Genomic DNA, 27,840 nt, shown 5'->3' on the forward strand with positions numbered 1-27,840 from the left:
TTGCTTACATAAAAGTTTTATTGGAAAGTCTTTGAATACTTGAAGTACATTGGAGACTGCTTCCAAAACAATACAATTTAGGAGCCTTCCCCTTCACCCAAAGTTATCTGTAAATCAGCAGCTACATACATCCTGTCCTTAATATAGAATCGAGCAGACAGCTGCTAAAATAAACAGCCTTCATAACACAATCTGTGGCAGGCCACAGCAGCAGCTAGATCTTTCCTGAAGCAGAGCATTTGTGCAGTGGTCAGGGAGCCTAGATGCAGCAATCATGTGTTGAAACTGAGGAATGTCCAGAAAAGAGGCACATAACTCAGCCCTAGAGAATCTCTTTATTGCTGTGGCCATCCAGCTCAACACTAGCAGCTCATATAGGCAAGTTTCCAGCCTTCTGAAGTAGAAAAACCCCAACTGCCACACTGACATTCTGTCTTTTGGGATGTGGAAGCTGTAGCCATCAGCATCAATGAGCAGAAGTATTTGGCTCTGGGGACCTTCTGGACAGGATCAGCAAGAATGGCTTGCCTTCTGCCAGCTCACAGTGTGCCTCTGTGAGAAGGAGACAGCAGCAGCACTGGCTTGATGAAGTTCAACCTAGTCTATTCTTCATGAATAAAGTGAACCAGCACTTCACCCCAGTGCTGCTGCTTTGCAGCTCAGATTGTATCGCTCTCCCAAGCACAGCCTGTACATTGAGAGGAAGGTGACAGCAACCACATCTCTGAGCTAGAAGGTGGCAGAGACCAGCTTCCTAAGCAGAGGTGAGAGCCAGCTGATATATTCGTTCCTTATGCTCCTGCACCCTTCTGCAACCCTTTCCACCTGTAAAACAAGGTAGCTATGGCTGTGGGGATCAAGTGTTTGTTAAAGCCCATGTAACTTAAACACTCTTGTGCACAGTTTACCTTGGAAGCTTTCTTAAATGTTTGGGCATCTTATTTTGCAAGGACTGAGCAGTTTCTGTGTGAGGTTGCTGAAAAGTTGGTTTGGTTGAGTAAGCTGAAGAAGTTCTGGTGGGCAGCTGTCCTTCAGTAAAGCTCTCCCCTAGAGTTTTAGAGCTCATATGGCCTCCCCCTGAACACAGCACTCAACATTCTTCATACTTCAAGCATTCTGTTGCTCTGACCTTACAGCAAGCTCTGTTCTGAAACTGGTTCCTTGCTCCAGCAGTGGCACAGGAATAGTGTTCTACAGCGGGTTCCCCCATCAGCTGCTTATGATCTCTTTCAGTTAAGTCAAAGAAGCTTCCACATTGCACTAACTAAAAGGCTGGTTACTCAGCCACTCTAAGGAAATTAAGATGTCTCCTCAGGCCTGAGGCAACACAACTCCACTTCCAGAGAAATAAAAAGTGTTTTAGGACAGTAAGGGGTCCTGCAGTTGCTCACTGTAGTAACACACAGGAGGAGGAGAGAGAACCACAAGGCGACCTACCTTATCTAAGTTTCTGTTTAGTGTCACTGTTTCTCCTCCCCTCCTTACATCAGGCAAAAGACACGCACCAGCCGAAGCAACCCTTGAGCACTGCCACACTGCTGATAACCACATCATTACAAAAATAACATTTCAGCTAATCAAAAGCCAGCTGATTAAAAAGTACCATAAGCTCCATCCCCCCCCCCCCCCAAATGTGCTTCTTTCAAGAAGCTGCCTTCTGAATGGCTGAAAACACTGCAAATTCATCCATGCCTATCAGAACACAGCTTTTTTCCAAATCCCTGCCACTCCACCCCACTCCTGTGCGCATTTAATTCGGTTCAGTGGGCCCTGACTGGATGTAATGGACACAAAGTCCCCAAACCAGAGTATTATATTAGAATAATCAAGTCTGTCTTAGAAAATAAATATCTTGGATACTTTCCTGCAAGAAGAGACCAGTCTCACTGGTCAGGGTTCCATGGCACACTTGCTGTCTGCAGTGATCCAGAGCAGAATGACCTGCACTACTACATGAAAACAGAACATCTTTGAAATATAGGTTTCTTTAAAAGCAATAAATATTTCTTGACTCTTAAGATCATCTATTAACCATAAAGCAGGAAAGGTCTGCAAGGGTTAGAGGAAAGAATCTTGGACTAAAGACTCCTAGTAACATAACCCTAAAGAAATAGGATTCCTAGTATTTACAGTTGTATTTCAGAAGCAGAGACTGTGAATTCAGCATTATCACAGCTGCTATGTGCAGGCTTGCCAACAGTCAACACTGCTCAACTCAGCACGGCCGAGCGTCAGTATGCTCAGGAAGGAAATGTGGAAAGCTCTTCTGTAGTTCCATTCCTGCTTATCAGCCAGCCTAACAGAAGGCCTCACACAAAACAAGTGGAGGCCCAGTTCCTTAGAAGCAGGAAAACAAAGGTAACTTATATTACACAGGTCCCAACGCTGACGTCTCTCCCTGGCTCCAGGCACTCACACTGAAGTCAGGATGAAATGCCCCGTTCTGCGGAATGGATGTCCCAGAGTGGAAACTGTTAAATCTGCTGAACTCACAGCCCCTGGAAATGAGCCAAAGCTTTCTATGCTCTAATAGGGTTGGAGACTGTAGGAAAGAGTCTGTTAGCAAGAAGCTACACCAAGGGAACTTACACCATAGGACCTCTGGAGGAAGCATATGGCAACTTTTCACAAAGCCCCTCCACAGAGAACAGAGACTGAAGAGAGAACAGATTTCATACATTGAAGTTTTGACTTCTTGTGTCTCTACTGAAGTCCTAAATTCAAAACTGTGAGCAGGAAAAGCAGTCCAGAACTATGCGGTGGTGTAGTTGAGGAAAATCAGATCTGCTGCTGAAGAGAGCAATCCAAGGAAGCTCACTTGATGGAAGGGACTAATCAAAGTGAGACAAAAGGCAGAGCAGGGGCAACAGAGATATTTCTTGACGTCATTTTCCAGAATGCCTTGAGAAGGAAGAACTGGAAACAGCTTCACTGCAAGGTCTCTACAAAGGCATCAAACTCTTTGACATTTTTCTCATGGACTGCGAGCTTCTCTGGTAACGAGTCCTGAGGGGTAAGAAAGGGGCAGGTCAGAGCTCATTCACAGCAGATAAAAAGCTTTAAACACAAAGGCAACCCTTCTCCACTGCTCTGGGCTCCCCTTCCTACGTGCACAAAACCAGGAGTCCTCTGGCAGCATCCAGCAAGTGACCCTGAGAAGGGCACCCTGCCCACAGCGTGTTTGTTCTGTAAGAACAGTAGGTGCACTGGAGCCTTGCCTTGTGCAATTCCTGCCACCAGCTGCAGCACAATAACCTGCTCATGTCACTGCCTCCATCAAGCCACTTGCAGCTCTCAGCCTCTGGTATGTTACAATGCCTGTGAGCCCACTACAGCACTCACCCAGACATGACATTCACCAGCCAGGCTGCAAGATCAGGCCTAGTTTGCCACTAAGTTTGACACACCAGAGGCAGGATTAGTTTTTGGGGTTTCAATGACAGCAACAGCGATGCAGTGGCAGCTTTCAGCTTGAAGGTGAACACACCAGTTTCAGACTGTGCCACAAACAAATTTACACTTGGCTGGAAAATACTAGTGATGGATCCCCTTTGGGCAGGGTCTCTCTTCTGAGAAGTACAGGAAAGACATGGATTTGCTGGAGTGGGTCTGGAGGAAGGCCATAAAAACAGTCAGAGGGATGGAGCATCTCTACGATGAGGAAAGGCTGAGAGAGCTGGGCTTGTTCAGCCTGGAGAAGAGAAAGCTCCAGGGAGACTTTGTGGCCTTTAAGTAATTAAAGGGGTCTTATAAGACAGATGGGGACAGACGTTATAGCAGGGCCTGCTGCAGTAGGTGAAAAGGTAATGGTTTTAAGCTAAAAGAGGGTAGATTCACACTAGCTATAAGGAAGAAATTTTTTAAGATGAGGTGGTGAAACACTGGACCAGGCTGCCCAGAGAGGTGGTAGATGCCCCATCCCTGGAAACTTTCAAGGCCAGGTTGAGCAGCCTGGTCTAGCTGAAGATGACCCAGCTTATTGCAGGAGGTTGGACCTTTAAAGGTCCCTCTCAACACAAACTATTCTATAATTCTATGAAGATACAATTTTTCTCAAACTAGGAATAGGGAGTGCATTACAAACTACATATGATTCCCATAAAAAGAAACATCAGGGCTCCATACCAAATCCTCTGCCATGGACTGTGCTCCAATGTCAATGGAGAGGCTGCTGAGTTGAGGGGGGTTCTGGAACTCACGGTAAAACGTTCCCAGGTCCATTGGAAGAATGTCATCCTTTGAAAATGCTGGTTTCTAGAACCAAAGATACTGCTGTTAATTCACATTCAGAGGCAGTGCCTTCCCCTCCACTATAATCTCAGGTAATGTCATTACCTGCTATCAGTGAACATCTTGGCATTACAACTGTTGCTGCAATAACGCAGATTAAATAACTGAAGAACAGCCAAGATCTGTACCTGCCTGAGCAATAGGAAGAGAACATTTCCTTAGAATCCTTTAGGCATTAGACAAGAGGATGCCAACCCCAGGCATTGGCAGGGAACTGAGAGTATTTAATTTGTAGTTGTTGGTTCCAAGTTATCAGTCTCTCTGCAGTGTGGGGACCATCTAGCTCTAGTCTGGAACTGAGACACATGGGTCCTTTACACCCCCACTGAAAACTATTCTTACATCATTTGCCATTGCATCAGCACCTGAAGCCCATCTAAGATGCAGGTGTTACGTGAGAGCACTGATGAGGGCACTTACAAAGTCAATCATAACAAAGTCATCATGGGTGTTCCCTGTGCTGCTGCTACTGGAGCCCTCCGAGTGTAAGCTGCCTTGTAGAGGAGATTCAGTTTCTGGGGAGTCAGGAGGATTGACCTGCCCAAGAAATCAAAGATGGTGAGTACTGATCTTATAACCACATCTGTCTGTGTATTCTCATAGTGTGGGGACAGTCAGGAGGTTGGACAATAAACACATGCTACAGCAGGGGCAGCAAACACATACTGTTTGTCTAGAGAGCCCAAGATTAACATGGGAAACTTCCTGAAACCAAACAAATCTAAAAAACTAGTACTTTCCTCAAAACATGAAGTGTATTCAAAGTACAGAATAGCATGGATGTTGCATAAGGGATGCTGAGGAAGCACACATTATACCTCTGGAAGAGGCTTACCATGGGGTCGTTATCTTCCAGCTCAACATTCTTGGGAGCAAACATGGCAAAAGGAATGTCTAAGTTGGCCATGGTCACCTGGGGAGATTTAGCAAACAGAATTTCACTAAGATGCTCTTACCCAGCACAGAAAAGGATACTAAAAGTCTTTGCCCAAGATCACATCAGCAGTTAGGCAGGAGGCTGACAACCTCATTTCAAAAAGGTATAAAATAGGGAAATTGTACTCTGCTGACTTAATGCAGACACATATCCTGAGGTGGGATTGCTGCTATACATCTTGTATAATATAGGCAAGGATTAACAAACTGCTACAAATCCAACCACTCCTCCTCCATCCATCCAAAGGGCCTAGAAGAGCATCCTTAGGAACTGGGCTGATCTCTAAGCCACCTCAGCTGAGCTTAAATGCTTGCTTACTAGTGGTCAACTGGTCTACTGCATGGCAGGCTTCCTACCAGCTTCCCAGTTTACGAACTTGTGGTAGTGGCGTTATTGTGAGACCTGAGTATCAACTGTTCCATACTCGAACAGGGTGCTGGCAAAATGTGTCTGTCACATCCCAAAGGGATTTTATGAAGAACAAGCCTTGTAGCTGGCAGAACGCAGTCTCCAGTCTCCAGGGTTGTCCTAGCATTGGGTGCTTTTTGCTCCTCTGTGTAGGAACAGATGGGAGCAGCAGGGTATTGTGGTGCCCTCTGAGAAGATCTATTGTTAGTTACCTGGTTAATGGGTTTGTTGACAAAAGCTCCCACCTTCCGGATAAAGATGGTCTCCAAAAGGTCATGTGGGGAGCCACATTTCCCTTCGCTGCTGTTTGATACTGTTTCTGTGTCCTCACTGGGGGAGGAAAATAGAACAATTACTGACTCATGGTACAAACAACATTGACAAATCCCATGCTTGACAGAATTAATTTATTTTTCTGGGTTTACTCCTAGTATTGGAAGGACAACAGAAATCTGTCCTTGTACCACAGGTTCCTTCTCAGTCACAATCACAGAAGGGGAGTGGGACATCAATGGAAATCAGATTTTTGTTTAAAGCTGGATGAAAACTATTTAGTTGAAAAGTTGCTGCCACCTGAAATAGGTTTTTCTTTTTGGAGATGGACTTTTAGCTTCAGAATGTGCATGTTCACAGCAATTCCTGTTCATCACTATTATTTTTCAGTAATACAGTAGTCACAGATCCGTAGGGAGGTGCTAATGCAACTGTGATTTTTGGTTTCCTTATAACAAAATGACTGCTTAAGATCCTTGACTCAGAACTGTGTGACCCAGAGAGACTGTACAAGAAATAAACACAGTGACTAAAAAAGAACAGAGAGATTTCATTAGCTGAGAGGGAGGTGATTTAGGACAGTCTGAGCTTGCATTGTTTCCTTTTAAATAACTTTGTTCGTAAATAGTGAACAGATTTGCAGTAACTACAGCTGGTTTGGTAACAATTCACATTAACTGTGGAGAATTTAAGACTCACTTGAGAACTTATTTCACTTTGTTGTTTTACAATGACCAAATACAGTAAAGAGATTAAAAAAGACAGAATTGATAATAAAGTTGACATAACAGAAGTCGCAAGGATGTTACAGTGACCAGCAGGTGTAAGGAGGTGGGTGTGATCATTGCTTGGAGAAAGGCTTGAAAAAGGCTGATGGGGAAAAAGCCCCATCAGAGCAAACTGCTCGTTGTTTTGGGGGATGGAAGACAATAGTTATGTTACAGACAAAGAGGGGAAACCAACGAGTTTTATGTTAACAGGATTATAATTGGGCTAGCACAAGTGGTAGATCATCTAAAACCAACCTACCTACTAGAAGGAGTAGCTGCTGAGTAGTGGCCTCCATCCAGGGGGGTGCACATTCTCTCTTGGTCAGCTTGAGTTCCATGTGCTGGCTGGCTGGGAACTGGGGGAACTCCCCCCTCTTTGCCTGGGCCGATCAACTGGGATGGAGAGAACAGGCAAGTTGGAGATCTCAAAATCAGGCAAACACCACAGTGCAATACAGAGCAGATTCTGTCATATTGGGACTAAGGTGTGGGAATTTTGGCATATGGCTGGGCTATAGCCCCCGTAAGGCTGAGAAAGATGTCAAGCAGAAGGTGATCACCACAACACAAATTGGTTTTATTCCCTTCCTACTCCACTTCAGGCCTGTTTTACACTGCAGAGCTCTCTGGCCTTAGGTCCTTTGCTTCAAGGAGAAGCAGGGGAAAAATAATCACATCCTCTTGCTATGATGACCTCACTGCTCTCTACAGCTTCCTGAGGAGGGGAAGTGGCAAGGGAAGTGCTGATATCTTCTTCCCGGTAACATATAGGAATGGTTCAAAGCTGTGCCAGGGGAGGTTAGACTGGACATTGGGAAGCATTTCTTTACTGAGAGGGTGTTAAACACTGGAACAGGCTTCCTAGAGAGGTGGTCAATGCCTCAAGCCTGTCATACTTTTTCCACATGACCCTACCTCAATAAAGTCAGAATGCTGAGGATCCAGCTCCCAGACTCTGTGCAAGTTGTGCTTTCTTTATATTTACCTTACACTCTTTTCTCTCCTGCCAGATAGGATACTAATGCATGCACTAGCGTCAAGGCCTCTCTGAGATGTACAAGTGACACAACTGGTTGCAATACCAGCCATGCTTGTTCTACCCTCTACAAGTACCTGGTGAGGGTGTGCAGCATTCAAGCCACCAGCAAAGAGTACAGGATACCCCATGTCAGCTGATCCAACTCCCAGGGCAGCGGGCTGATAGGAAAGACGAGAGCTGGAAAGCTAAGAAAGAAGAGAAAAAACAAAAGGGCAAAGGGAGAGGAAAGAGGAAGGGGAATGCCCCCAGTCTGAATAATCATCAGTCACTGAAGAAGGAACAGAAAAGTCAGAGGTATAGCACAGCATTTCAGGCTGGCAGAAGGATGCTAAGTTTTCATTGGAATCAATAATGAAGGCTGTCACTATAAAACTTCTTACTGCAGGGGGCTAAGTCTGGGCCTTGACAAGAAAACAAGACTGGTTTCCTACACACGTAGGAGAAAGCTGTGCAGGGTACAACCGACATTCAGTCACAGGGAAGCTCTGCTCTACAGCTCTAGTTTTGAGACTGAAAGAAGCATAAATGCCATCATCAACTCACTAAAGAGCTAATACCTTTTTCCTTAAAACAACTGCATTATCAACTGTTTGAACCCATTCCCACTGCACATTGAACAGGCCTTGAAGATATGTACATATCCTCAGCCAAAGAAGAGAGTCCATAAACGTGCTAGGTAAAGAGAACTGGGTCTCTCACAAAGCTAACCCTTGCGAGATTGCTTTAGGAATGAAGTGCTGGAAGCAGTGAAACCCAGAAGGTCCTTACATACCCCAGCAGAAATCTTGCTGATTGGATTAAATAAAACTTTCCCATTTTAGCTTACCTGACCTCAAGAGAAACACTCTTTTCAGAGCTCTGTGATACTCCAGCAACACCAATGCTGACATCATTTAGAGGGGTCTGAATGATGAACAGCAGGTTATTCACATGGGGCTAGTTAAGCTGAATGGAGCAGTACTGACTGCCTAGGTTCTAGGGACACTGGCTGTTAAGGTAAAACACTCAGCACTGTGCCTTACTACTTGGGTACTTCACTAACAGTCTGAGCAACTGCTGCTGTTTAGTTCGGGGTGCTTGTCCTATGTCTGGGAGACCTTCATCTATAAAGGCATTTAAGCAGCCAGTCTCAGCAATATGCCTGGCCCATTTTGCATTCACCAGGCTTTCTCATGCACAACATTCCATATTGTTAAATTTCTACTTTCCTGTATTTGTTCTGGCATGCCGGAACTGTATCTGGCCACACATAACATATTCTATTGACAACTCACTTGGTGTGAAAAGGCCAGTCCCATCACTGGGACCTTCAGGGTGTCCGTCACCACAGGAGGAGGGGTCTGAAAATGTGCCTTTGTGACAGTAAAAACACACTGTGCACAGAGACAGACACACAGAGGAAACAAGGAAAAGAGAGAGAGTAAGAGAGGGAGAGAGAGAAAGAGAGAGAAGGACTTCAGAGAAGAACTATGAAGAGTTGGATGAACTGAATGCTACTGAAGAGGTTTGGGCTGCAGCAGCCACACCTACACATGGAGCAGAAGTCTCAGTATTGCCAGAAGCACATTCACTTTGTAAGGAATTGTCTGTTTTCCAATCTCAGTGAACCACTCAACACAGGTAATATTGGAGACTCCAGTGAACACTGAAAGTAACTGCCAGAGGCTCTGTTCCACAGCTCATTAGAACTGAACCAGCTAATCAGCAAGGAGAAGGCTGAGCAGATGCCACAAAAAGCCAAGGGTATTTTTTTTCCAAATGTACAAATTACATGTATTTCAATAATCTCCATCCATACATACTCCTTATCTCCCAGCATTATGAGGCATCGTATCTTGGCAGGTCTGTGCTGCACCCTTAGAAGAAAGGGGACCCAAACTGAGGTACAATTCAAACACACTGATGTGAAGAGAGAACTCCATCAACCACAGTGATGTTTCAGAGGTAAAGGCTGTCTCACAGAGAGTACTAATGCAAAAATGGCAATCCAAACCTGGTTCAGTCCCATACCTTCTCTCAGTCACTTTCTTACCAACAGTTTTCAGTTTAGGACAGCTTTTTTTCTGTGTATTGCTCATGGACAGACTTTCTCCTGAATTTTTGGCTGCTCAACAACATAAAAACATGCTATGCAAGCTCACAGGGAGAAGGTAACAACTATTCCCTTCTATCATGCAGGTTAGGCCTCATTTCTACTTGTGAAGGCAGGCAGAGATTTGGACAATTTGCCTATAGAACCACACAGTTCCCAGTATTTTCCTACACGTTAAGTTGTATACAGAAAGCTAGAGAAAGAATTTCTTTTTTTCCCCCTTCTAATCTACGTTAGAGATCACTCTGCCAAGACAACTTTGCAACTCTAACTGTGGTAACAAAGACTGGCTTTATAAATAAGCGCACAGCATATGGCAACTATGAGCCACAGAAAAGCCAGAACGTAGGCTCATACTCAATGTGAATCCTCAAGGTTTGTCTGGTTTCATAAAGCTTTTCCCCTCAGTGACAGCAAAGCTTCATGTACCCTGGGGAGATGTCAACCTCAATGTATTTACATTGTATTACTGTTAAGTAACACTGGCATGGGTCACTGGAAATTTCCTTATAAAACCTTTTGTATTTAACCCATTTTGTGAAAAGGCAGGACGCAACTCGGCCACAAACTCACCTTCTGAGCTATGTATCACCGAATAAGAAAAGCTTTATTCCATCAGACTTACTGCAGGTGCTGATTAGTTCAACATTACCTGATGCCCTGTCACCTAAAAGCCACTTAGCACAAAAATGCTTCCTATGGAAAGCTCATTTCTTAGGAAATAGCTCATTCATACAGTACAATACATTTTGCTAAACCAGTCACGCTAATTCCTCTGACGCAGTGGAAAGACCCATGGCAAATTCCTTCAGTTTGGATCAGCATTCCAATTATAATTCATTCTATGCTTCCCTTGGACATCAAAAGAGATTGAGAGTCTTTAGATTGTCTTGAAAGATCAGTAAAGACATCTGTTTGGCTGGGCAACAAGGCAGGAAACATTCCTGAATGTTTAAAGCTATAGAATGACTACAGATCTGACTAAGTCTTCAAAATACAGAATTGTGGAGTCGGGTATATAAGGACGGTAAAAGTAGGAGTTAGAGTTTCTGGGTTTTTTATATTCAGAAGGAAACCATCATCCATTCATTTTAAAATGAAATTTGCATGGGTAGGTGGAAGTATAAAGTCCTTAGTTCAATACTATGATACCTTTTTTTTTTTGCTGATTCTTATTCCTGCTGCCCCAACTAGTTTTAGATGGTCCAGCAAAAGTATGGCTGTTGTCTTTTTCTTGCTTTTGCATTCTGCACTGTGCTATAAGCATTTTCCTGATATTTCAGCGTTTCTTTCTCAATGTCAGTCTGTTACCTCTACTTACGTTGCCTGGCATCAATCTCTTGAATTCCTCTTCTTGCAGCAATAGTATGTGACTGTATAAATACATTGCTGTCCTCTTCAAGCACATCTCAGCCCAACTATACTGTAGGTTCTTTGAATTTCAGTAATTCAGTCTTTCCAGTCTCCTAGCATTTTGTTGAAATTAGTATCTAACTAGGTTTCTACTCAGAGTGTAACAATATAAATAACCCACACACTAAATTCTCATTAGCATCAGGAGGCTGCCTGTTTGCACAGTGGTTGATGTAGGAGTATGCACACTACCCTAACAGCGATTATTCTATCCAGGAGTTAAAAAAGTCTGGTTTCCCTTACCTGAGATGGAGGAGAGGTGGAAAAAGATGTGGTACACACTTCTTGGGAATCTTCTACTGAGGGGTATACTGCACCATTGTCCTCACCAGCTCTAAAGCAGCAAGAAAAGAGAAGCTTCCTGACTGGAAATACTCCTTAAAACAAAGAAATGGTAAAACACTGGGACAAACACTGCAGGGAGGTTGAGAGTATTTGGGTGGAGTTGAAAGGAAAATTATGAAGGGATCTCCTCTACTTGGCAGAACTGAGGAAAACAAGGTATGAAAACTAATTTTCCCCAGGTGCTCCTCTTTTACCTCCACACAGAAACACTTCCCAGTAGCTAATGCTACTGGCTTTGGTGTTTACAGAACCATTGTCAAACAATACCACTGGTCCCAGTCTCAGTGCCCTCACATGCAATTTAGAGAAGACAAACATCTCATTGACAAATAGGAATTGAACTCTTGATGTTTCCCCAATGGAAATATCTGGAGATGCATGCCTCAGGACACATAGTTCTACAGCAGAATTAACTGTTACATTTCAAAGGCAGGCAAGGTTAAATATCCTTTGTGTCCAAGTACTTCTGTAAGGAATCTGGGCACCTACTGGGGCTTGCTGCACTCAGTCTTCTAGATATGAGGGAGAAATGTCACCCTTCCTTGTATGCTCAACCATATCAATATGGTTTGACACTTATCCTCCAGTCCCCCTTCCCATGCAGTCAGCAAACAGTGGAAAAGGCTCTGTATTTGGGCATAATTGATGCCTTCACCATAACCCATGACTTCAACTCATTATTTCCTCACCTGTAATTGCAGGGATGCATGGGTGAAGAGCTGGGATAGGGACGGTCCACAAAGTGATCAATGATAATCCCCATGATAGGAGGGGTCCTCTCAAACTGCCTGAAAGGCAACAAGCAATGGTGTTATTGGCTTTTTCCCCTCTACTCTCATCCCAATTCATGGCGTCCTCACAGCAACCCCTTGTGTCCATTCTTGGGACCAGAGCATCTTTACAGTTCTGCCCTGCAACTCTGAGTATGCCTCAACAATTTTGGAGTTCTAGAGTATGGCTCAGGGCTACCCAAATACTCCCCTTGCTGCAAGACTTAACCATGAGAAAGAGTATTCTCCATGAAGGAGAATCTGGGGAGGGAAGGAAAAGAAGAACGGAAAGACTTAAGGGTTCATAACATGAGGGGTTTAATAGTGTATTATTGCAAAACAGGTTGTGGCATGATCATGTTTTCTCACCTGTTTGACATGAAAGCAAGGTTAATTCTGTAAGCACAAGACAAAGTGATGGTGCCCACTGGGGTACCCACTGTCCCAACACGGACCGTCTGGAAACCTATAAGGTTGAGAAATGATTATCAGTTTCCCTGATTATTTATGTTCCATACTTCTTCTATTCTGAGGTTACACTATCTTATTTCTATGTTTCCATTATCTCTTGCAATCTGAACTCCAAAGACTTGTATAGAACCCATAAAAAAAACAAAAAGCAGGACTATGTTGTCTTGCTCGTAGGCTTCATTCATGAGACTTCTGATGTTGCTTCCCATCTTAGTCTAAAATACTTCTCTGAAACGCTTCTTGTTCCTGAGCAGATCATGGTCTTCTTTACTAGTCTTGCTCCTTATCAACATACTTCATATTCTTATTTCAGTTCTGGATCACTAGAGTCAAAATGGCAATCACCCTAGATTTTTACAAAGTACCATCATTATACTTGTCACCTTATGACACAACCCTTCACTGGTAGGTCCAGATAAAAAGTATATGTAAACCTCAGACTTAATTTTCCTCACTGTACTTAGGAATAGTAATAAATGCCTAGCCAGTATGGGGAACAGTTCTGCTCTAGTTTGTGTGTGTTGCCTAATCATACCTTCTCCCAAGCCACTCAGTTGCACTTCACCAAAATATATCCTGCAGGAAGAGGAAAAAGAAAAGGTATTAGGTCCACTGGGGGCATAATGCTATACATATCCTTATTCCTTATTTGATTTCATGAGTTGAAAGGCTGGAACTACTTTTTCTCTTTAGGAAAAAAAACAAAAGAAGTGGATAGAATGCCCACCTCGAGAAACCCTCCAGCTACGTATCTCAGAGCAAGAGATGTCATGTAAAAAGAGAAAGGAAGATAAAACAGTAGTCTAATCAAAAATTTCTGTTTCAGTTTTTTAAGCCTCTGGCAAATCTACAGTTCAGAGCAAAAATGAGAAGTGACATAAACTTCACAGACAGGTCTGAATCTAAAAGTGAATACTCATCATGTAACATAAAAGATTAACTGTGCCTTGAAGAGACCTGCTCTTAAGTATATGCCAAAGCAGCAAGGGAGGCAAAAGTGAAGCAATGGCTGGGATTTCTTTTTAAGCTCTCAGCTGTGCAAATGACAGCAAACCTGAGATTTAGAACCATCTAAATTAGTTATGTGAACCTGTCAAAGACTTTTCCCAAAGCCAAAAACAAAGACTGGAGGGTGATAACCATGAACCATAAGCCAGTCAGATCTCACAGGCTTAAAGAGAGTTGAACTCAGTATTTGGATGAGTAAACTGCAAGAACAGGAAGTGGAGCTGAGGTTGCATCTTTAAAATGAAATAGCAGAACGGAGTCTGAGTCTATACTGCAAAAGTATGCACTGCAGTTACGTGCAGCATAGACAGGCATTTGTTAAATATAGGCCAGACACTGAACAACTGGATGCTAATAAGCCATTTAACCAGTGCTTGCATAGAGAATTCTTATATTCTTCTCAGCATGGTAGGCAACCAATACTTCACAGTCCATGCTTAGTTTGATGATACACAGCCCAAAGTTCTCTTCTATTATCAGTACTAGTTAAATCCCAGTAATCTGAATTTATTATCACTCATCCCTTTTTATCACAATTACAGCTGCACTGTTCAAGTCTAGAACCTCTGCTGTTTGTATTTCAAATGGGGAATCTCATATTCTGCTTATTCTATATATATACCTGTACAATATTACATATTCATGGCCTTGTTTCCTTGAGAGTCTGTAGGCAGGAGTTACCCTGGTTATAGCAAGCAAAGACTTCAGCAGCAGAGACAGCCTGTTGTATACGGTGTATGAAACTTTGATTTCTTTGTCACACCTAAAGAACACAAAGGGGAAAAAATGAGTCTTTTGTTCACACCTAAGCTGTTTGGGGGTTTCTATTTTATAAAATTAAATTAGTCTGGGCCAATTGTTTAATGTCAATTTCATCGCAAAATCATAAAATTAAGCCCGAGTGTGGCTACTTGTTATTGAGCAGCCAGCTGAGAGCCTACTTCAATCTAGACACTTGTTGTAAAAGTGACTGGTGAGAAATTCCATGCAGCCTTCTATTAGAAAGAAACATCTTTTCAGTATTAAGAACATTTGTCATTACTAAGTATATGAATTCTTGTATCTGAGGAAGCAGATGTTGTTGTAATGAATGAAGAAGGAATGAAATTACTGGTTTGTTTTCTTGACACCAATGTTGAACAGTTTGACTGCTAGACTAGACAAAGAGGGGACTTCCCATTTCATCAGCTAAAACACAGACACACACAAAACAAGTGTGAAGAATGAAGAATGTACTTACTTCTCATTCATTTCTAGACACCAAATTTCCAGCTCCATGGAGTCCCCCTGAATCAGAGAAAGGATGTCAGAGAAAAGCTCATTTCAGAACACAAACTCGTATCTCCTTAAAGATCAACAGCAGCCACAGCTCTCAATGAAGGTGTTTCTCCCTGCTCTCACCCTCTTGTAATGCAACAACAGAAAAAGGTGCACTGGAAGTCTCACTGCACAATTCGATCACCTGAGGGACTACCTTGCTCAGAATTTCTTTAGGGTCTAAGAAACTAGATTTTGCTGCTTTATCATTTGTGTGTTTGGCCTCAGTTATTTGCAGTGGGTTGCTTCTGTTGATGTATTTCTTATCATTAGCATACTACCTTACTGCATAAGTGAAGATATTTTCACAGTTGTGGACTAAAGGGCAGGAACTCTGGTAGGTGACTTAAGATTCAACTGAAAAAAATGGCATCTATTTTGACTCAGTTCTCACCTCTGAGGTTTTGAGAGAAATCTCCACACACATAGACCTTCCAACTGCAGGGAGTTGTCCTGCCAGGGCTTTCTTTGCTTCATGAGTAACCTCTGGTATATCTTTGATTGCCAAATTGAACTGCAGAACACAAGAAATTATTTCATTTCTTTGAGAAACTGCCTAATGGTACACTGCAGACAAACTCATAGACCCATATAGAACATACTAGGTCAGCGTTCACTGAAATATTGATGAAACAGAAAATTCCCAGATGGGCTCAGGCTTTTCATATTTGCAAACACTTCCTTGGTTGTTAATTCAAATGGTTTTTCTTGATCCTGCCGTAAAAATCATGTTTTCCCTCACTTGAGTCCTATCTTTACCACAGAGTAATCTGAATCTCTTCAATTTTAATAAAGCCCATTACTATAAAGTCCTGAACTGCCGAGTTGCAAACTTCTGAGAGAACAGAACTCCTCACCCCACCCCCAGCAGATCCTGAAAAGGAGCCTTAGCTGGCAGGAGCTGCTGAGAGGTATCATTTCTCTCTACTCTCATCAGCCCTTAAGAGCCGCGAGTGACATGTTTTATGTAAACAACAAAAAATCCCACACCACTAATGAATGTATTCAAATATAGTAGTTATGCTATGAATAGTTGTTATAATCTGCACGAGACTGTAACAACTGCACCGTGTTCTCAACACATATGTGCACACACACATAAAAGAAACTCTGAAGAGCTAATGGAGTTGCTTTAACACCCCATGATTTTACCCAGTCAGAGCCTGTTGGGGAGGATGATGATCGGGTACAGATTTTCTCTCCAAGTCGGGCCTGGACAATCACTTGTACCGTCTGGAACAGAAAGGAAAAGATACACAGTCATGTTCTGAGCTCAGCAGAGCCGTCAGCTCAGAGCCTGAGCTGGACAAATTCCAAGTAAACAAAATATGAGAGGGCTGAGCAGGATGTAGAGAAGTAGCATTTGCTACACTAATGTTCAGGTCTAACTGGTTTGAATTATTACAGATAACAGGTAAATACATTTCAGACAGAAAATCACGTTAAGCTGACCTTTCTCTGTAATAATATGAAGTGACTAAGCCAATTTTGCAATCAGGAGTTGCACAGTTCTTAGTAATACTGAAACAAAATTTACAACTATATCCTAAACCTGGGCACCTAAACTGAAGTAAAGTATGTACATTTGTAACATAGCCATTGTCAGGGAATCTACTTGCATCTGTGTACCAAGTGAGGCCAAATTTCATAATTCAATGGAACATTCTGGTATTACTGGTTTTGGATGCAATCTAAAAATTGAGGTAGGCTGAAAAGAAGGAGTGGAGTTCAACAGGAGATACTACCTAACAGCTGGGTGGTTGCATGTGTTGATAGAAATTGAAAGCTAACAGAGGGGTGAAGTGCCTATAACTGATTCTACAGCAGGATTCTTCTAGGGGAAAGAAAAGGATTAGGAGGTACAAAAAAAACCCCAAAACAAACAGAAAAATATGTTTTTCTAGTTATTCACAGGAATCTCCTAAATTTGACATCAGCTTTTCTTGCTTTGTTTTTTAGCAAAAGCAAAAAAACCCAAACAAACCCCGACCTTGTCACTCTAACCACAGCTAGCATGGGTTTTCTTAACAAAGAAGAGGCATTTGCCACAGGAGAAAAAGTTACCTTTAAAGCAAAAAATTTGATGAACTTGTCCAGGTCCTTCCTGTCCTGGGAACTGAGATCAGTGTCCATGGCATCTGACAATCTGAAATATAGCACAGGCGTAGGGATGAAGTCCTCCTTCAGCTTCCTGTTTGAATTTCAAGAATTAAAAACATTTTGCCATTAGAGCAAAATAAATGACAAGCAAAAGAAATTAAAGGCCTCAGCCTGTCAAAATCTTAACTAAGATCTGTGAGGGGTGGGTGTGAGGTATAAACGCACATAAATAGTTTATCTGCTCACTGCGAAAGATACTAGAAAAGAAACAACAGACTCACAATTCAAACTGGGTACAAGTTCTCCAATTTTGCTAGCTTAATTTAGTAACAAACAAACAAACCCCAAAACACCCCAACAGCCACACTGACTAGATTCTATACCAAGCTATGCAGCAGACATCACCATCTGCTTCAGATATCTTCAGTTACCAGCACTGGTCAAAACCAAGTCTTGACTCTGAAATTCTAAACCCAGTAATCCCGTGGTATTTCAGCAGATAATGAAATAAACCATTGCTCAAACAGGCTCCACAGCTTCCAACAAACAGTACTTGCATTAAACCTGTACAGCTACAGATATACCTACAACCAAGTGAAAAGATCAGTATTTGCCAAGGGATAGACCAAAATCCTCAGTTCAGTTCTCCTGAAAGCTCTGACAACAAATACTGAGCTCTCACATTCACACTGCCTTGTTTGTCAAAATTCAGTTGTTTCTCCCACAATGAACTTCCACAGTGCCAGAGGCGAGGCAGGGCAAGGCACTAGAGATTCCTGCCACCATCACGTCACATAGCCTGGGATAAATCACAGTTTTTCTTTCAGTTTCTTTGTGTTTAAGTTAATAATCACATAGAGACCATGGGGAGGAATGCCTTCATTAGCAGCATTAATTATACTTTTTGCTCATAAGCCTTCAAAGTATTAATTCACTCTTAATTCCTGGTGCTGTTTTTGTTTGGAGGCAGCTCATCAGCCTGAAGCAGCCTGTCAAGCATCACGTATTCATGGAACGCACTGCTCACCCCAGGTCTAAGGTCATTGAGCATCAGCAGCTGCTGTGCACAATGTCACTCTGCTCAGCGTCTAATCTTCAAGCAAAGATTGAACCTGCAGCAATGTACACTATTAATACACATTAAAGCTTAGAGGCTTAGCAGGGCTGATAGCCCTGTTCCCACAGAATATATACAATCTTTAGTGACTATGCACATCAGAACTATTTAAGCAATAAATGCCTATTTGAAGTAGTGCTTTAGGAGCATCATCCAAGAAGGGCTGCTAAGTAAGAGTACTGCAATTTATAGAGCATTTTATAGAAAAGAGAGATACTTTCTGAATTACTTCATAAAAAGAAAGCTGGACATCTAATATGGTTGAAAGCACCCAGGTTACAGTCATACTGCATCTTATAATAATCTATAATGCAAACTGTAATTTAATTTGAGAACTAACAACACAAGTGATTCAACTTTAGATGCATGACCAAATTATCCTTTGGATATTGTAACTTCCTCATAGAAAGTATTATATTTTCCTTCCCTGCCTTTACCACTACTAGGGATCACAGATCTTTTCTACCGGGGGTGGGGGGGGACAGACGGAAATCAGCACTTAAAAGCATTAGATGTTTCACTGATGCAGCACTCGAACTTTAAAGAAATAATATTTTAGTATAGATACTTCCCACTACAAAAAAAAATAGGTGAGAATGACCTGTTACTATTGTCTTAACTAAGTAAAGCACTGTAAGCATTGAGAGGACCTGAGATATACACCAAAACCTGGCTGACAGAGGCAATAAAATATCACATTAAAAAAAACCCACATCTTTTTCTCAGCAAGGAGAATGCTGACATTTAAACAGCAACAGAAATTAAATTAGCTTTTAATGTGAAAAAAAGTGAGAAGCCATTTCTATAAGACCCCTGGAGAAAGGTGCAAGGAAGCATATATCCTGATGTAAGGAGAGCTGTCAACTAAAGCACCTACATTTATTTGCGTTGTGGGGCTGGAAAGGAATGCTAGTATCAACTATTACAAGATACTCAGGAACTAATAGAAGATGTTAGGTTCATGGTTAGGAAAGGAAACAAAGCAGACCCATCAACATGGTTCTCCGTGCAGTGTAGGAATTAGTTCTAGTGACTGCATACCCTAATATCTCTGGAGAGAAACAGCCACCAGAGCCATGTCTTAAATTCAATGTTCAAAGAATGAGAGCTTCATAGTTCTGCCCTGCTGCAGCAGAACTGGGATTCTTCCTGCAAGACCTCAATTCATAAAGCATTCATAAAGCACTTGGATATTCATATGCCAAATGCCAGCAACAGTTGACTCACCAGAGCCTAAAGCAGAGCAGAAAGTATCAGGCAAGGTTTCCTGCGAGGAATCTGTAATTTCAGGGGCAAACTGAGACCTTGGAACTCAGCTCCTGACAAGTCTTAAGGGTCATTATCTGACTAGCACCATCTCTTGTTTTTGCAGGGCTCTGGTGTTTCCCTGAGATCTGCTAAGGCTTAGGACAGAGTTCACCTTTAGACTCATTCATTGCAAAGAGTCAAGACAGGCCTAGAATTACAGCAAATGTTTGATTTACAAAAATGCCTCAGTACCCTCAGGTTAGCTGCCACCAGCTGACCTGAACAGGAAGGAAATCCTTTAAACTTAGTTCCACTAAACTCATACAACTTCTTGGGTCCTGTAGCTTGCAACACCAGCACAGCTCCTTGTTAAGTGCTAGTACCTGTGCACATGCTTAGCTCAAGCAAGATGCTGTCTAATTTTACACTGCATAACCACTAGAAGGAAGTAACCTTTGGTCTAGGTTAGAAACCCACAGATGACTGATTCCCCCTCAACCGAGTAATCCCTCAAGTAAACTGATACCTCACTGCTTTAGCCGTACACAGTGGCTGTTCACAGGTAAATAAAAACATCTTGGCCACCCGGCTTTTTGCTTTGTTTCCCTCCTCCTGCAACACCCACTTTTATGTTTTAATATGCCTTTGCTTCCACCTTTCTCTGAACAGAAACACCAGAGAGATGTTTAAAGGAGAACAGCCATGTGTGGCTCTTTGACTAAAGCCTTACTCTTTCTAACAAGGGTAAGAGGCAGGGAAGAATACTTAACCAAGAGTTTAACACCTAAGCACTGTGCCTAATACACTCTACAGGGATTTATACTCTCCTACCCTAAGGAGGATGACACATCAGCATAAGGTGATGATACCCTGTCTGCATGATGCAATGAACTGCAAGTGCCCTCCCCTTGGTGCAGCCCAGCGAAACTACAGCAACCAGCATGCCACGCAGCAGCAGCCTGTAACCCAGCACACCAGAGGAGCACAGAACACTTACAGTTCGTGTTTCATATCTGGGAGTTTAGTGTGTATGTGTTTGATGCTCACATACTTAAACAGGAAAGGAGCAGAAGAACCCGACACATATCAGGCATCATTATCACTGCTGGGGAAAGTATATACAGGCTGTTTCCATGATTTCCCTCCTCTGAGATTTCACTCTTGAGCAATGGCTGCTACAACTTAAAGTCATTGTGCTTTCCTTTCAAACAGATACTTACCAATGCCAAATCATTACTCATGGTTCCTATCCCAGAGTGAAATTAAAAAGACCGAAAGGAAGAAACACGAAGGGCTGTCACCGTAAGGACAGGGCTATGGACAGCCCTCATCCCAGCTCTACGTTTCTGGTTACCTGACTGCGCTCCCCTGAGCAGGCTCCTTGTCCCTACCACTCCTCTGGAACCTCTTTATTAACACAGGACCCAGATCCAATCTCCAAGGATGTCTTATGTGAAGCTCCAAGAAAGCCTCATCGAATCATGCAGGTAAACGAGAAGCACATGGAAGTTCTTGAAGCTTTTAACAGCGCGCCTTTGATAAATAGGCTTGACTGCCAAGCAAGCTTTCCTAGAACATCCCCTTTGATGACAAGCAGGTATTTTGAGCACATTAATAAGCAACTATAAAAAGATCTCCGTAAAGACGGCGCTCTGATTCAAAGCTGGGCCTACAAGTCAGCCTCCAGTATCCTACAATTACTTAATCTCCGTTTCGCCTTCTTAGTCAGCTAGTCAGAAACCTGGGGAGAGGGAGAAGGAGGGAACAGTTCTAAATCTGAAGGTGTGCTACTCTTTAAAGTTTCTGGATTTTTTAAAAGATGAGTAGATTCTAGCAGGAAAACTTTCACATAATATAAATACTCTGATTGAAAGGCTCTGTTGTTTACTATATGATTTAAGTATTGATAAAGAGGCAATTTTTCCTGCTGATCAGGGAACAGATTTACTTTCCAACTGACAAATTATTTCCCAGCTTAGGAAATACCAGCGCTGCCAGCTCCACTGGCCTAAAAACAAAATGAAGCAATTCCTGTTGACCGGCAGTTACATTCTGTACTTCCCTCAGGTCTAAAAATGGTGCCAGTCCAAAGGTCCATCCTCTCATTTTGTTTGTCAGGCCAAAGTATGCAGACTAACCTAGAATGTGCTTCCACATACACTGTACTACAACCACCAATATAAGCACCAGGTCTCGACTTTTGTGTGAATACATGTTCATAGAAGTTGAGGTTATACAGTATCATTTAAGTAAAGTGAGGTGATCCTGTGTGATCCTTCCAGATGTCTAAACACAGCCTGGCTCATCTGAATAACTTATTTCTTGTCAGAAGAAGGAGAGTTCTACCAGGTTAGGCCAGTCCAGCAGTAATTTGGAAATGCTCTAAACTTAATTTACACAGGCAACCAGCTTTCAGCCCAGGCAGTAACTGACCATGTTTTTCACTCTGCATTGTGCCCAGTCACACCACTTTTGAGACTTGTAACAGGGCAGCTTGTAGGCTGAACCCAAAGTGTCCTTTTTCTGCCTGTTCACTGACATGAAGATGTTTCTGCTCCTACTGAATCAGTGGGGATGACTCTGGCAGTGCCCTAAGAGCCACAGCTCTAACAGGACAGAAAGATGTGCTGATCTGCAAACCCCTCATCTTTTCTAACAAGCAGCACTACAGGAAAACTATACAATGGCTCTGAGGTTTTACTGTTTCTAATTGACTCTGAAAGCATTCGGGTTTTAAAAGACACCACTTGGAGAGGTTTCAGCAAGCCACATCCTTCCCACCAGCCGTACAGAAAACGAAGCCCGGCCACCCCTGGGTCGGGCTCTGTCGGGCACCCACACGGCTGCAGCAAACCGAGACCCCGGTGAGTAGCGCATGGAGACACGAAGCCTCACCCAACGGCTCATGGCCCACGAGCCGGTACCCCCCTACCTACCTACCCCTCGGAGCTCGCCCTCCCCAGCCCGGGACCCCAGTCCCGTACCGCCCCGCGCCGGTACCTGCGGCGGGGCGGCAGTGCTGGCTGCGCGGCGGCTCATCCCGCGCGGAGGCCCGGCTGCCCTCGCCGCTCCCCCGCCGTGCCCCGGCGTCTCCTCAGCGCCCCGCCTGGGCACGGGGGGCACCTGCGGCCCTGGGCCCGCTACCGGCGCCTCCAGGCACCAGGGGCCCCGCGGCCTCTGGGCTCCGGACAGCGCCTCTCCTCCTCCTCGGTGCCGGCCCGGCGGGGGTCTCGCCGCGGGTGTCAGCGCCTGCGGGGAAACAGGGCCGGGGCTCGGGCTGCCGCTGCCCTCAGAGCCGCGGCCTGCGCGGCGCCGCCATCGCCGCCGCTGTTTGTTTTCATCTGCTGCGGGAGGGGAGGGGAGTGGAGGAGGAATGTGTCTGCGTGTCCGCGGCCGCACTTTCCACACCGAGCCGCCGCCGCTCCCGCCCAGCCGCGCCGCACCGCACCGCACCGCACCGCACCGCACCGCACCGTACCGGGCCGGCGGGGCGGGCAGCCAAGGCCGGGATCAGAGGGGCCGGGCCCGCTGCCGCACCCGCCGGGAGCCCCGTGCTGTGGCGAATCTGCCGTAGCGGGGTGCGGGCCTCCTGGGGCCGGCGCGCCGCGCCTGTGGGGCCGGGAGCGCGGCGAGCGGCCGGTAAGGGCCGGGCTGGCGGCCGGCGGGGGTCGGGGATCGCTCCGCTGCCCCTCATCGCGCAGGGGCGCCCGGCGGGGTTGGCGGACGCACACGGGTACCGGCCGTTCGGGGCTGAACGCGGCCGGGTCGGCGGTGGCTGGGGACGGTTCCCTAGCCCCCTCCCCGGCACGGGAGCCAGGCAGGGCTGAAGAGCCGGCAGTGAGCCCCCCTGCTGCCACCCCTTGGTGTTAAAAGCAGATGGAAGTAAAAGATTTGCTGGATATCCCTAGTAAAAGGAATGTGGTAACAGTCTGAAAGGCTAACCAGTTTTTACCCGGTTTTTACCGAGTCTTCTTCCCCTTTGCCTTAGGCAGGTGAAGGCTTTGGGGAGGTCCTGTAACAGGGGAGCCCTCAGAGGACCCCTCGGCCATGGCCGTACCTATTGCAGTTCTTGACTGCGACCTCTTGCTGTACGGCCGCGGACACAGGACTTTGGATCGCTTCAAGCTGGAGGATGTCACAGATGAGTATCTAGTATCCACATATGGCTTTCCCCGACAGTTCATTTACTACCTGGTGGATCTCCTGGGAGCCAGTCTCTCTCGCCCTACACAGCGGTCCAGGGCCATCAGTCCGGAGACACAGATCCTTGCTGCACTGGGTTTCTATACCTCCGGCTCCTTCCAGACTCGCATGGGGGATGCTATAGGCATTAGTCAAGCCTCCATGAGCCGCTGCGTTGCCAACGTAACCGAGGCATTGGTGGAGAGAGCCTCACAGTTCATTCACTTTCCTGAGGATGAAGCTGCCGTACAGCGCCTGAAGGATGACTTCTATGGGCTGGCAGGCATGCCGGGAGTGCTGGGGGTGGTTGACTGCACCCACGTGGCAATCAAAGCACCAAATGCTGAGGACCTGTCCTATGTGAACAGAAAGGGTCTCCATTCTCTGAACTGCCTGATGGTGTGTGATGCCAGAGGAGTCCTCCTGAGTGCTGAAACACACTGGCCTGGCAGCCTGCCCGACTGCACTGTGTTACAGCAGGCAGCCCTGACAAGGCAGTTTGAAACTGAGCTACATAAAGATGGCTGGCTACTTGGTAAGTCTATTTTCTACTGTTTTCTGTGGAAAGTCTATTATATACTGCCTTATTGAGCCTAGAGCCTCTGGGCACAAGTGGTACGTTTACTTTTGGTTGCTACCCTGCAAATACCTTGAGATTCATGACAGTCCTTCTCTTAGAAGCCTAGAGCAGTAACTTCCCACCTGTGTTTTATACAGGCTGATTCTTGCATGTGTTAGTTTACAGTCATTCTGTTAAGAGCGTGTTTTCCATATCCTACACCTTTGTAAGCCGAATTATGCCATTTTTAATTCTATGCAGGGTCCTAGTCCAGCTGTCTCTCACTGCCTTAGGTAGTAAATTAATTCTAAAACTCCTCCCTGCTCTTCCAGGATTTCCCTGTGTAAAACTGAATGTCTTTATGTTGCTGTCACATTTGTAAACCCGTGTTACTGTTGCTCTTCCATGCTGTCTCATGCCTCCTGTTCTAGCCAAGGAACAAAATTACTCTGTACCAGCAGTACCAGAAAAACAAGAGATAAGAGGTGAAACTTGTGGTTAACTACAGGGGTGTAACCTGTCCTCCTCCTTTTCACTGCCAACAGGTGACAGCTCTTTCTTTCTCCGAACGTGGCTGATGACCCCCCTGCATATCCCTGAGACGCCTGCCGAGTACCGTTACAACATGGCCCATTCTGCCACTCATAATGTCATTGAACGGACGTTCAGGACCATTCGGTCGCGTTTCCGCTGCCTGGATGGTTCCAAAGGCACCCTGCAGTATTCTCCAGAGAAATCCAGCCACATCATTCTGGCCTGCTGTGTGCTTCATAACATCTCCCTGGAACACGGACTGGACGTGTGGTCTTCACCGGCCACAGGACACATGGAACAGCCAGAAGAAGAGTACGAACAAATGGAATCCATGGACTCGGAAGCCTGTCGTATTCGTCAGGAGCTTCTACTTACTCACTTTAGCTAATGTTGTGATGGGGAGAAGGCTTCTAACAGTTCATCTGGGAAGATACACAGAGCAAACATGTTACTTCCTCTTCTGTAAGTCTGTAAACACTAAGCAGATCTGAGACAAGGAGAAATATTACTATCTTCATTTCAGGTGGTTTTCTGAACTTCTATCAACTTCTCTAGAGATGCAGCTCAATTGCTGAATTTCTACTGTTGTAATGTTTAGACTCCCCCCTTTCACCTGACTTAGAGAACAATAACTAATGTGGGATGAGTGGAGAAACTTGGGAAATTGTCTTTGGTAATGATGAAAACTCTGTTAGCCTTGCACTATTTTACACAGCAACAATTCTATGCCACTTTCTAACCAAAACAAGTTCTGATTGTTTTTTAAATGGTACTTCACACAAATTAAACTTCCGTGTGGGCTCATGCCTACCATGAATTCATGAGAAGCAGAACAAACATTTATCCTTTTGTTTGCAGGTAGAAATTCTTGCTAAATACCATTTTGCAGTTCTGCACATCTCCCAAAACCCAGCAACTCCTCTGAAAGCAGCATCTGTGTTTTGTGAGGGGTCTGGTACACAGTAGTGCTTGCTCATACCTAGAAAGTCAAGAAGGACTGAAGGTTTCTTTTAACCAGACAGACTGGAGAAGATGTGAAGCTGTGGTTGACTCTGTTGGTTATTGAGCACATACCAAGACAGGGGCTACTGAATGTAACTCTAGTTCTCGCTAGATATGTCTACCACAACAGAAAACCACTCATCTGGTTGGCTGCTGTAAAACAAATGCCAAGGACTGGCTGGGTCACACAAACTGAACTGATTGCAGTTCTTTATTTAGATCAGAGCTGAGGTACATAGAGGCAGCTCTTCTACTGCTGGCAATCAACCTATTCTGTGGAAAGACTACTAACACACACAGCTGCTGTTGGCACAGGACTGGGAAATTTTCTGGCAACGTTCTCTTTCCAAAAGATGCAAGTGTTTCCACAGATCTCCTGACAGCAGTCAGAGAAAATCTGGTTTCTTAGATTTTATTGTTTACTGGGCAGTAAATGAAACGGAAGCGATAGGGAATGCAGAATGCTGCAGAAAGGTAGCAACTTAAAGTAGCAGTGCAACCATCTGGCACAGCAGGGCCGTCTGTTCTTGTAGAGGAAATGTGCCTGGATCATGCTCCATGTTTCAGGAATAAGGAAGTATGGAACACGTTCCCAACCAAGTGTAGGATGGAGATGCAGGATTATCCTACCGGGTGATGGAAGTGAGCATTTTGCTATCTTACTAAAAACCAAGCATGCTTTATGGTGTGTAAACAAGATGTTTTTGTAAGCCTTGATGAGAACTTTAAAATATACAGCAAACTGAGATGTAACTATTTTCCTTACATACCTGTCCATTAGACATGACCTAAGAGCTGCTCTTGCTTACTGTGGCAAAAACGCTGCTCCTTTTAGCTAGGAAGAAGCACACAAGCATTGTTTTCTAACAGGAAAAAAAGCATTTTTAGGGTAAGAGTTTTTGCCTGATGGCTCATAATTGTATTTGATGGTCTGTGCTAAAAATACCAATGTTCAGACCTAAACACCAGCAGACACTGAATGAGCCGCGTGGGTGACGCGAAGGTCAAGTGAGACTTGGACGCATGTAGGTACAAACACCGTCATGTAGGAACAAGCTGGAGTTTCTCAACTTAAGCTATGAATAGCTTGTCTCAGTGTGTGCTGGGACCAGAGTGAACTGAAAGTGGAGGCACTTCCTGGAACACATGCTGCTGGGTCTTGTCTTCTTTCTGCCACTGTCAGCTTTGGTGGAGTTTAATTTCAGACCTCATCCCACTGCTTATCAACTTGGGCAAAAACTGCATCAGGCCACACCAGACAAAATGAATCGACTGTTCTTCCTCTAGCCAGATGTCAGTACCCTTCAGTTCACTTGGGAAAAGGAACCTCCTCATCTGGAGGACAGTTTGTCCTGTATATTCCTAAGCAGCTTCTTTCAGAACAATTCACCTAGACTTTCCTCTTTTCCACTGGGCTTAGGCAGTATTTAAATTGCACAGCTGAGAGTCATGTTTCTTTCCTGCTTTCTTACTCCCATGTACTTTTGCCTCATCTTGCCAGATGCATTCTCAAGAACAAGTCTGCATTATCAGAGCTTTGTAAAGTTTACCCTGACTATATAATGTCTGCTGATTCTCAGTCATCTCTTGGAGGATGATGGTGACTGACTGTCCAAGGTATTGCCATTTTCACTACATGACTAAACTCCTTGTGAAATCCCATCATCAGCCCTTTTCAGTTTTCCCTTAAGATACCTCCTTGAAGACTGTCTTGCCATGCTGCAGGCTGCCTTCGCTCCCTCCAGTCAGGTACTACAGCAAACCTCAAGCCCTTAACTCCAACTTGTCTGGGCCTTTTGACTCTTCCTTTGCTGGTTAACGGGTGCCAAGTGCCCTGGCTTGCTTAAATTTTCCTCTCATCAAGTCTGTCTCCTTCCCCCCATTGAGCTCTCACTTCTCCAACAGAACGGTACAATAGTTTGGATTGGAAGGGAACTTCAAAGCTTCTCTAGTTCAAACCCCTTG

General features: G+C 44.4%; 2 protein-coding genes across 9 annotated transcripts; one reads left to right on the plus strand and one right to left on the minus strand.

Moving 5' to 3' along the window:
* Positions 1-23,677, minus strand: ATG13 (autophagy related 13). Of its 7 annotated transcripts, none has more exons than XM_065685670.1 (17): positions 17,198-17,279; positions 16,286-16,366; positions 15,528-15,647; positions 15,057-15,103; positions 14,439-14,579; positions 13,344-13,384; positions 12,707-12,803; positions 12,257-12,355; positions 11,466-11,556; positions 8,992-9,090; positions 7,792-7,875; positions 6,938-7,071; positions 5,848-5,965; positions 5,126-5,203; positions 4,711-4,827; positions 4,126-4,254; positions 1-3,006 (listed from the first exon to the last, which is right to left on the minus strand). In XM_065685670.1, exons 1-17 carry the CDS (start codon positions 17,264-17,266, stop codon positions 2,929-2,931), a joined length of 1,623 nt encoding a protein of 540 aa, XP_065541742.1. In that variant the 5' UTR covers positions 17,267-17,279; the 3' UTR covers positions 1-2,928. The 7 variants fall into 7 exon arrangements, with proteins under 7 accessions (XP_065541742.1, XP_065541741.1, XP_065541737.1 ...); XM_065685669.1 differs by having other exon boundaries at positions 7,792-7,902; XM_065685665.1 differs by lacking the exons at positions 7,792-7,875; positions 8,992-9,090 and adding an exon at positions 23,656-23,677 and having other exon boundaries at positions 17,198-17,324.
* HARBI1 (harbinger transposase derived 1) lies at positions 22,604-25,694 on the plus strand. 2 transcript variants are annotated; one of them, XM_065685676.1, is made up of 3 exons: positions 22,604-23,237; positions 23,587-24,315; positions 24,885-25,694. In XM_065685676.1, exons 2-3 carry the CDS (start codon positions 23,646-23,648, stop codon positions 25,259-25,261), a joined length of 1,047 nt encoding a protein of 348 aa, XP_065541748.1. In that variant the 5' UTR covers positions 22,604-23,237; positions 23,587-23,645; the 3' UTR covers positions 25,262-25,694. The 2 variants fall into 2 exon arrangements, with proteins under 2 accessions (XP_065541748.1, XP_065541747.1); XM_065685675.1 differs by having other exon boundaries at positions 22,604-24,315.
* The last annotated feature ends 2,146 nt before the right edge of the window (positions 25,695-27,840 follow it).

The sequence above is a fragment of the Lathamus discolor genome, chromosome 6 (genome assembly GCF_037157495.1).
Source record: "Lathamus discolor isolate bLatDis1 chromosome 6, bLatDis1.hap1, whole genome shotgun sequence".
Taxonomy (NCBI): Eukaryota; Metazoa; Chordata; class Aves; order Psittaciformes; family Psittacidae; genus Lathamus; species Lathamus discolor.

Bases quoted from the DNA above. Each gene is read 5' to 3' on its own strand.
- ATG13 (XM_065685669.1), bottom strand. From the start codon at position 17,266: ATGGACACTGATCTCAGTTCCCAGGACAGGAAGGACCTGGACAAGTTC. The intron at 15,104-15,527 runs GTGAGAACTGAG...TCTCTGATTCAG, and splicing joins TTTCTCTCAAAACCTCAGAG to GGGGACTCCATGGAGCTGGA. The intron at 9,091-11,465 runs GTAAGGGAAACC...CTCTGTGCACAG, and splicing joins CCACCTCTCCTCCATCTCAG to TGTGTTTTTACTGTCACAAA.
- HARBI1 (XM_065685675.1), top strand. From the start codon at position 23,646: ATGGCCGTACCTATTGCAGTTCTTGACTGCGACCTCTTGCTGTACGGC. The intron at 24,316-24,884 runs GTAAGTCTATTT...CACTGCCAACAG, and splicing joins TAAAGATGGCTGGCTACTTG to GTGACAGCTCTTTCTTTCTC.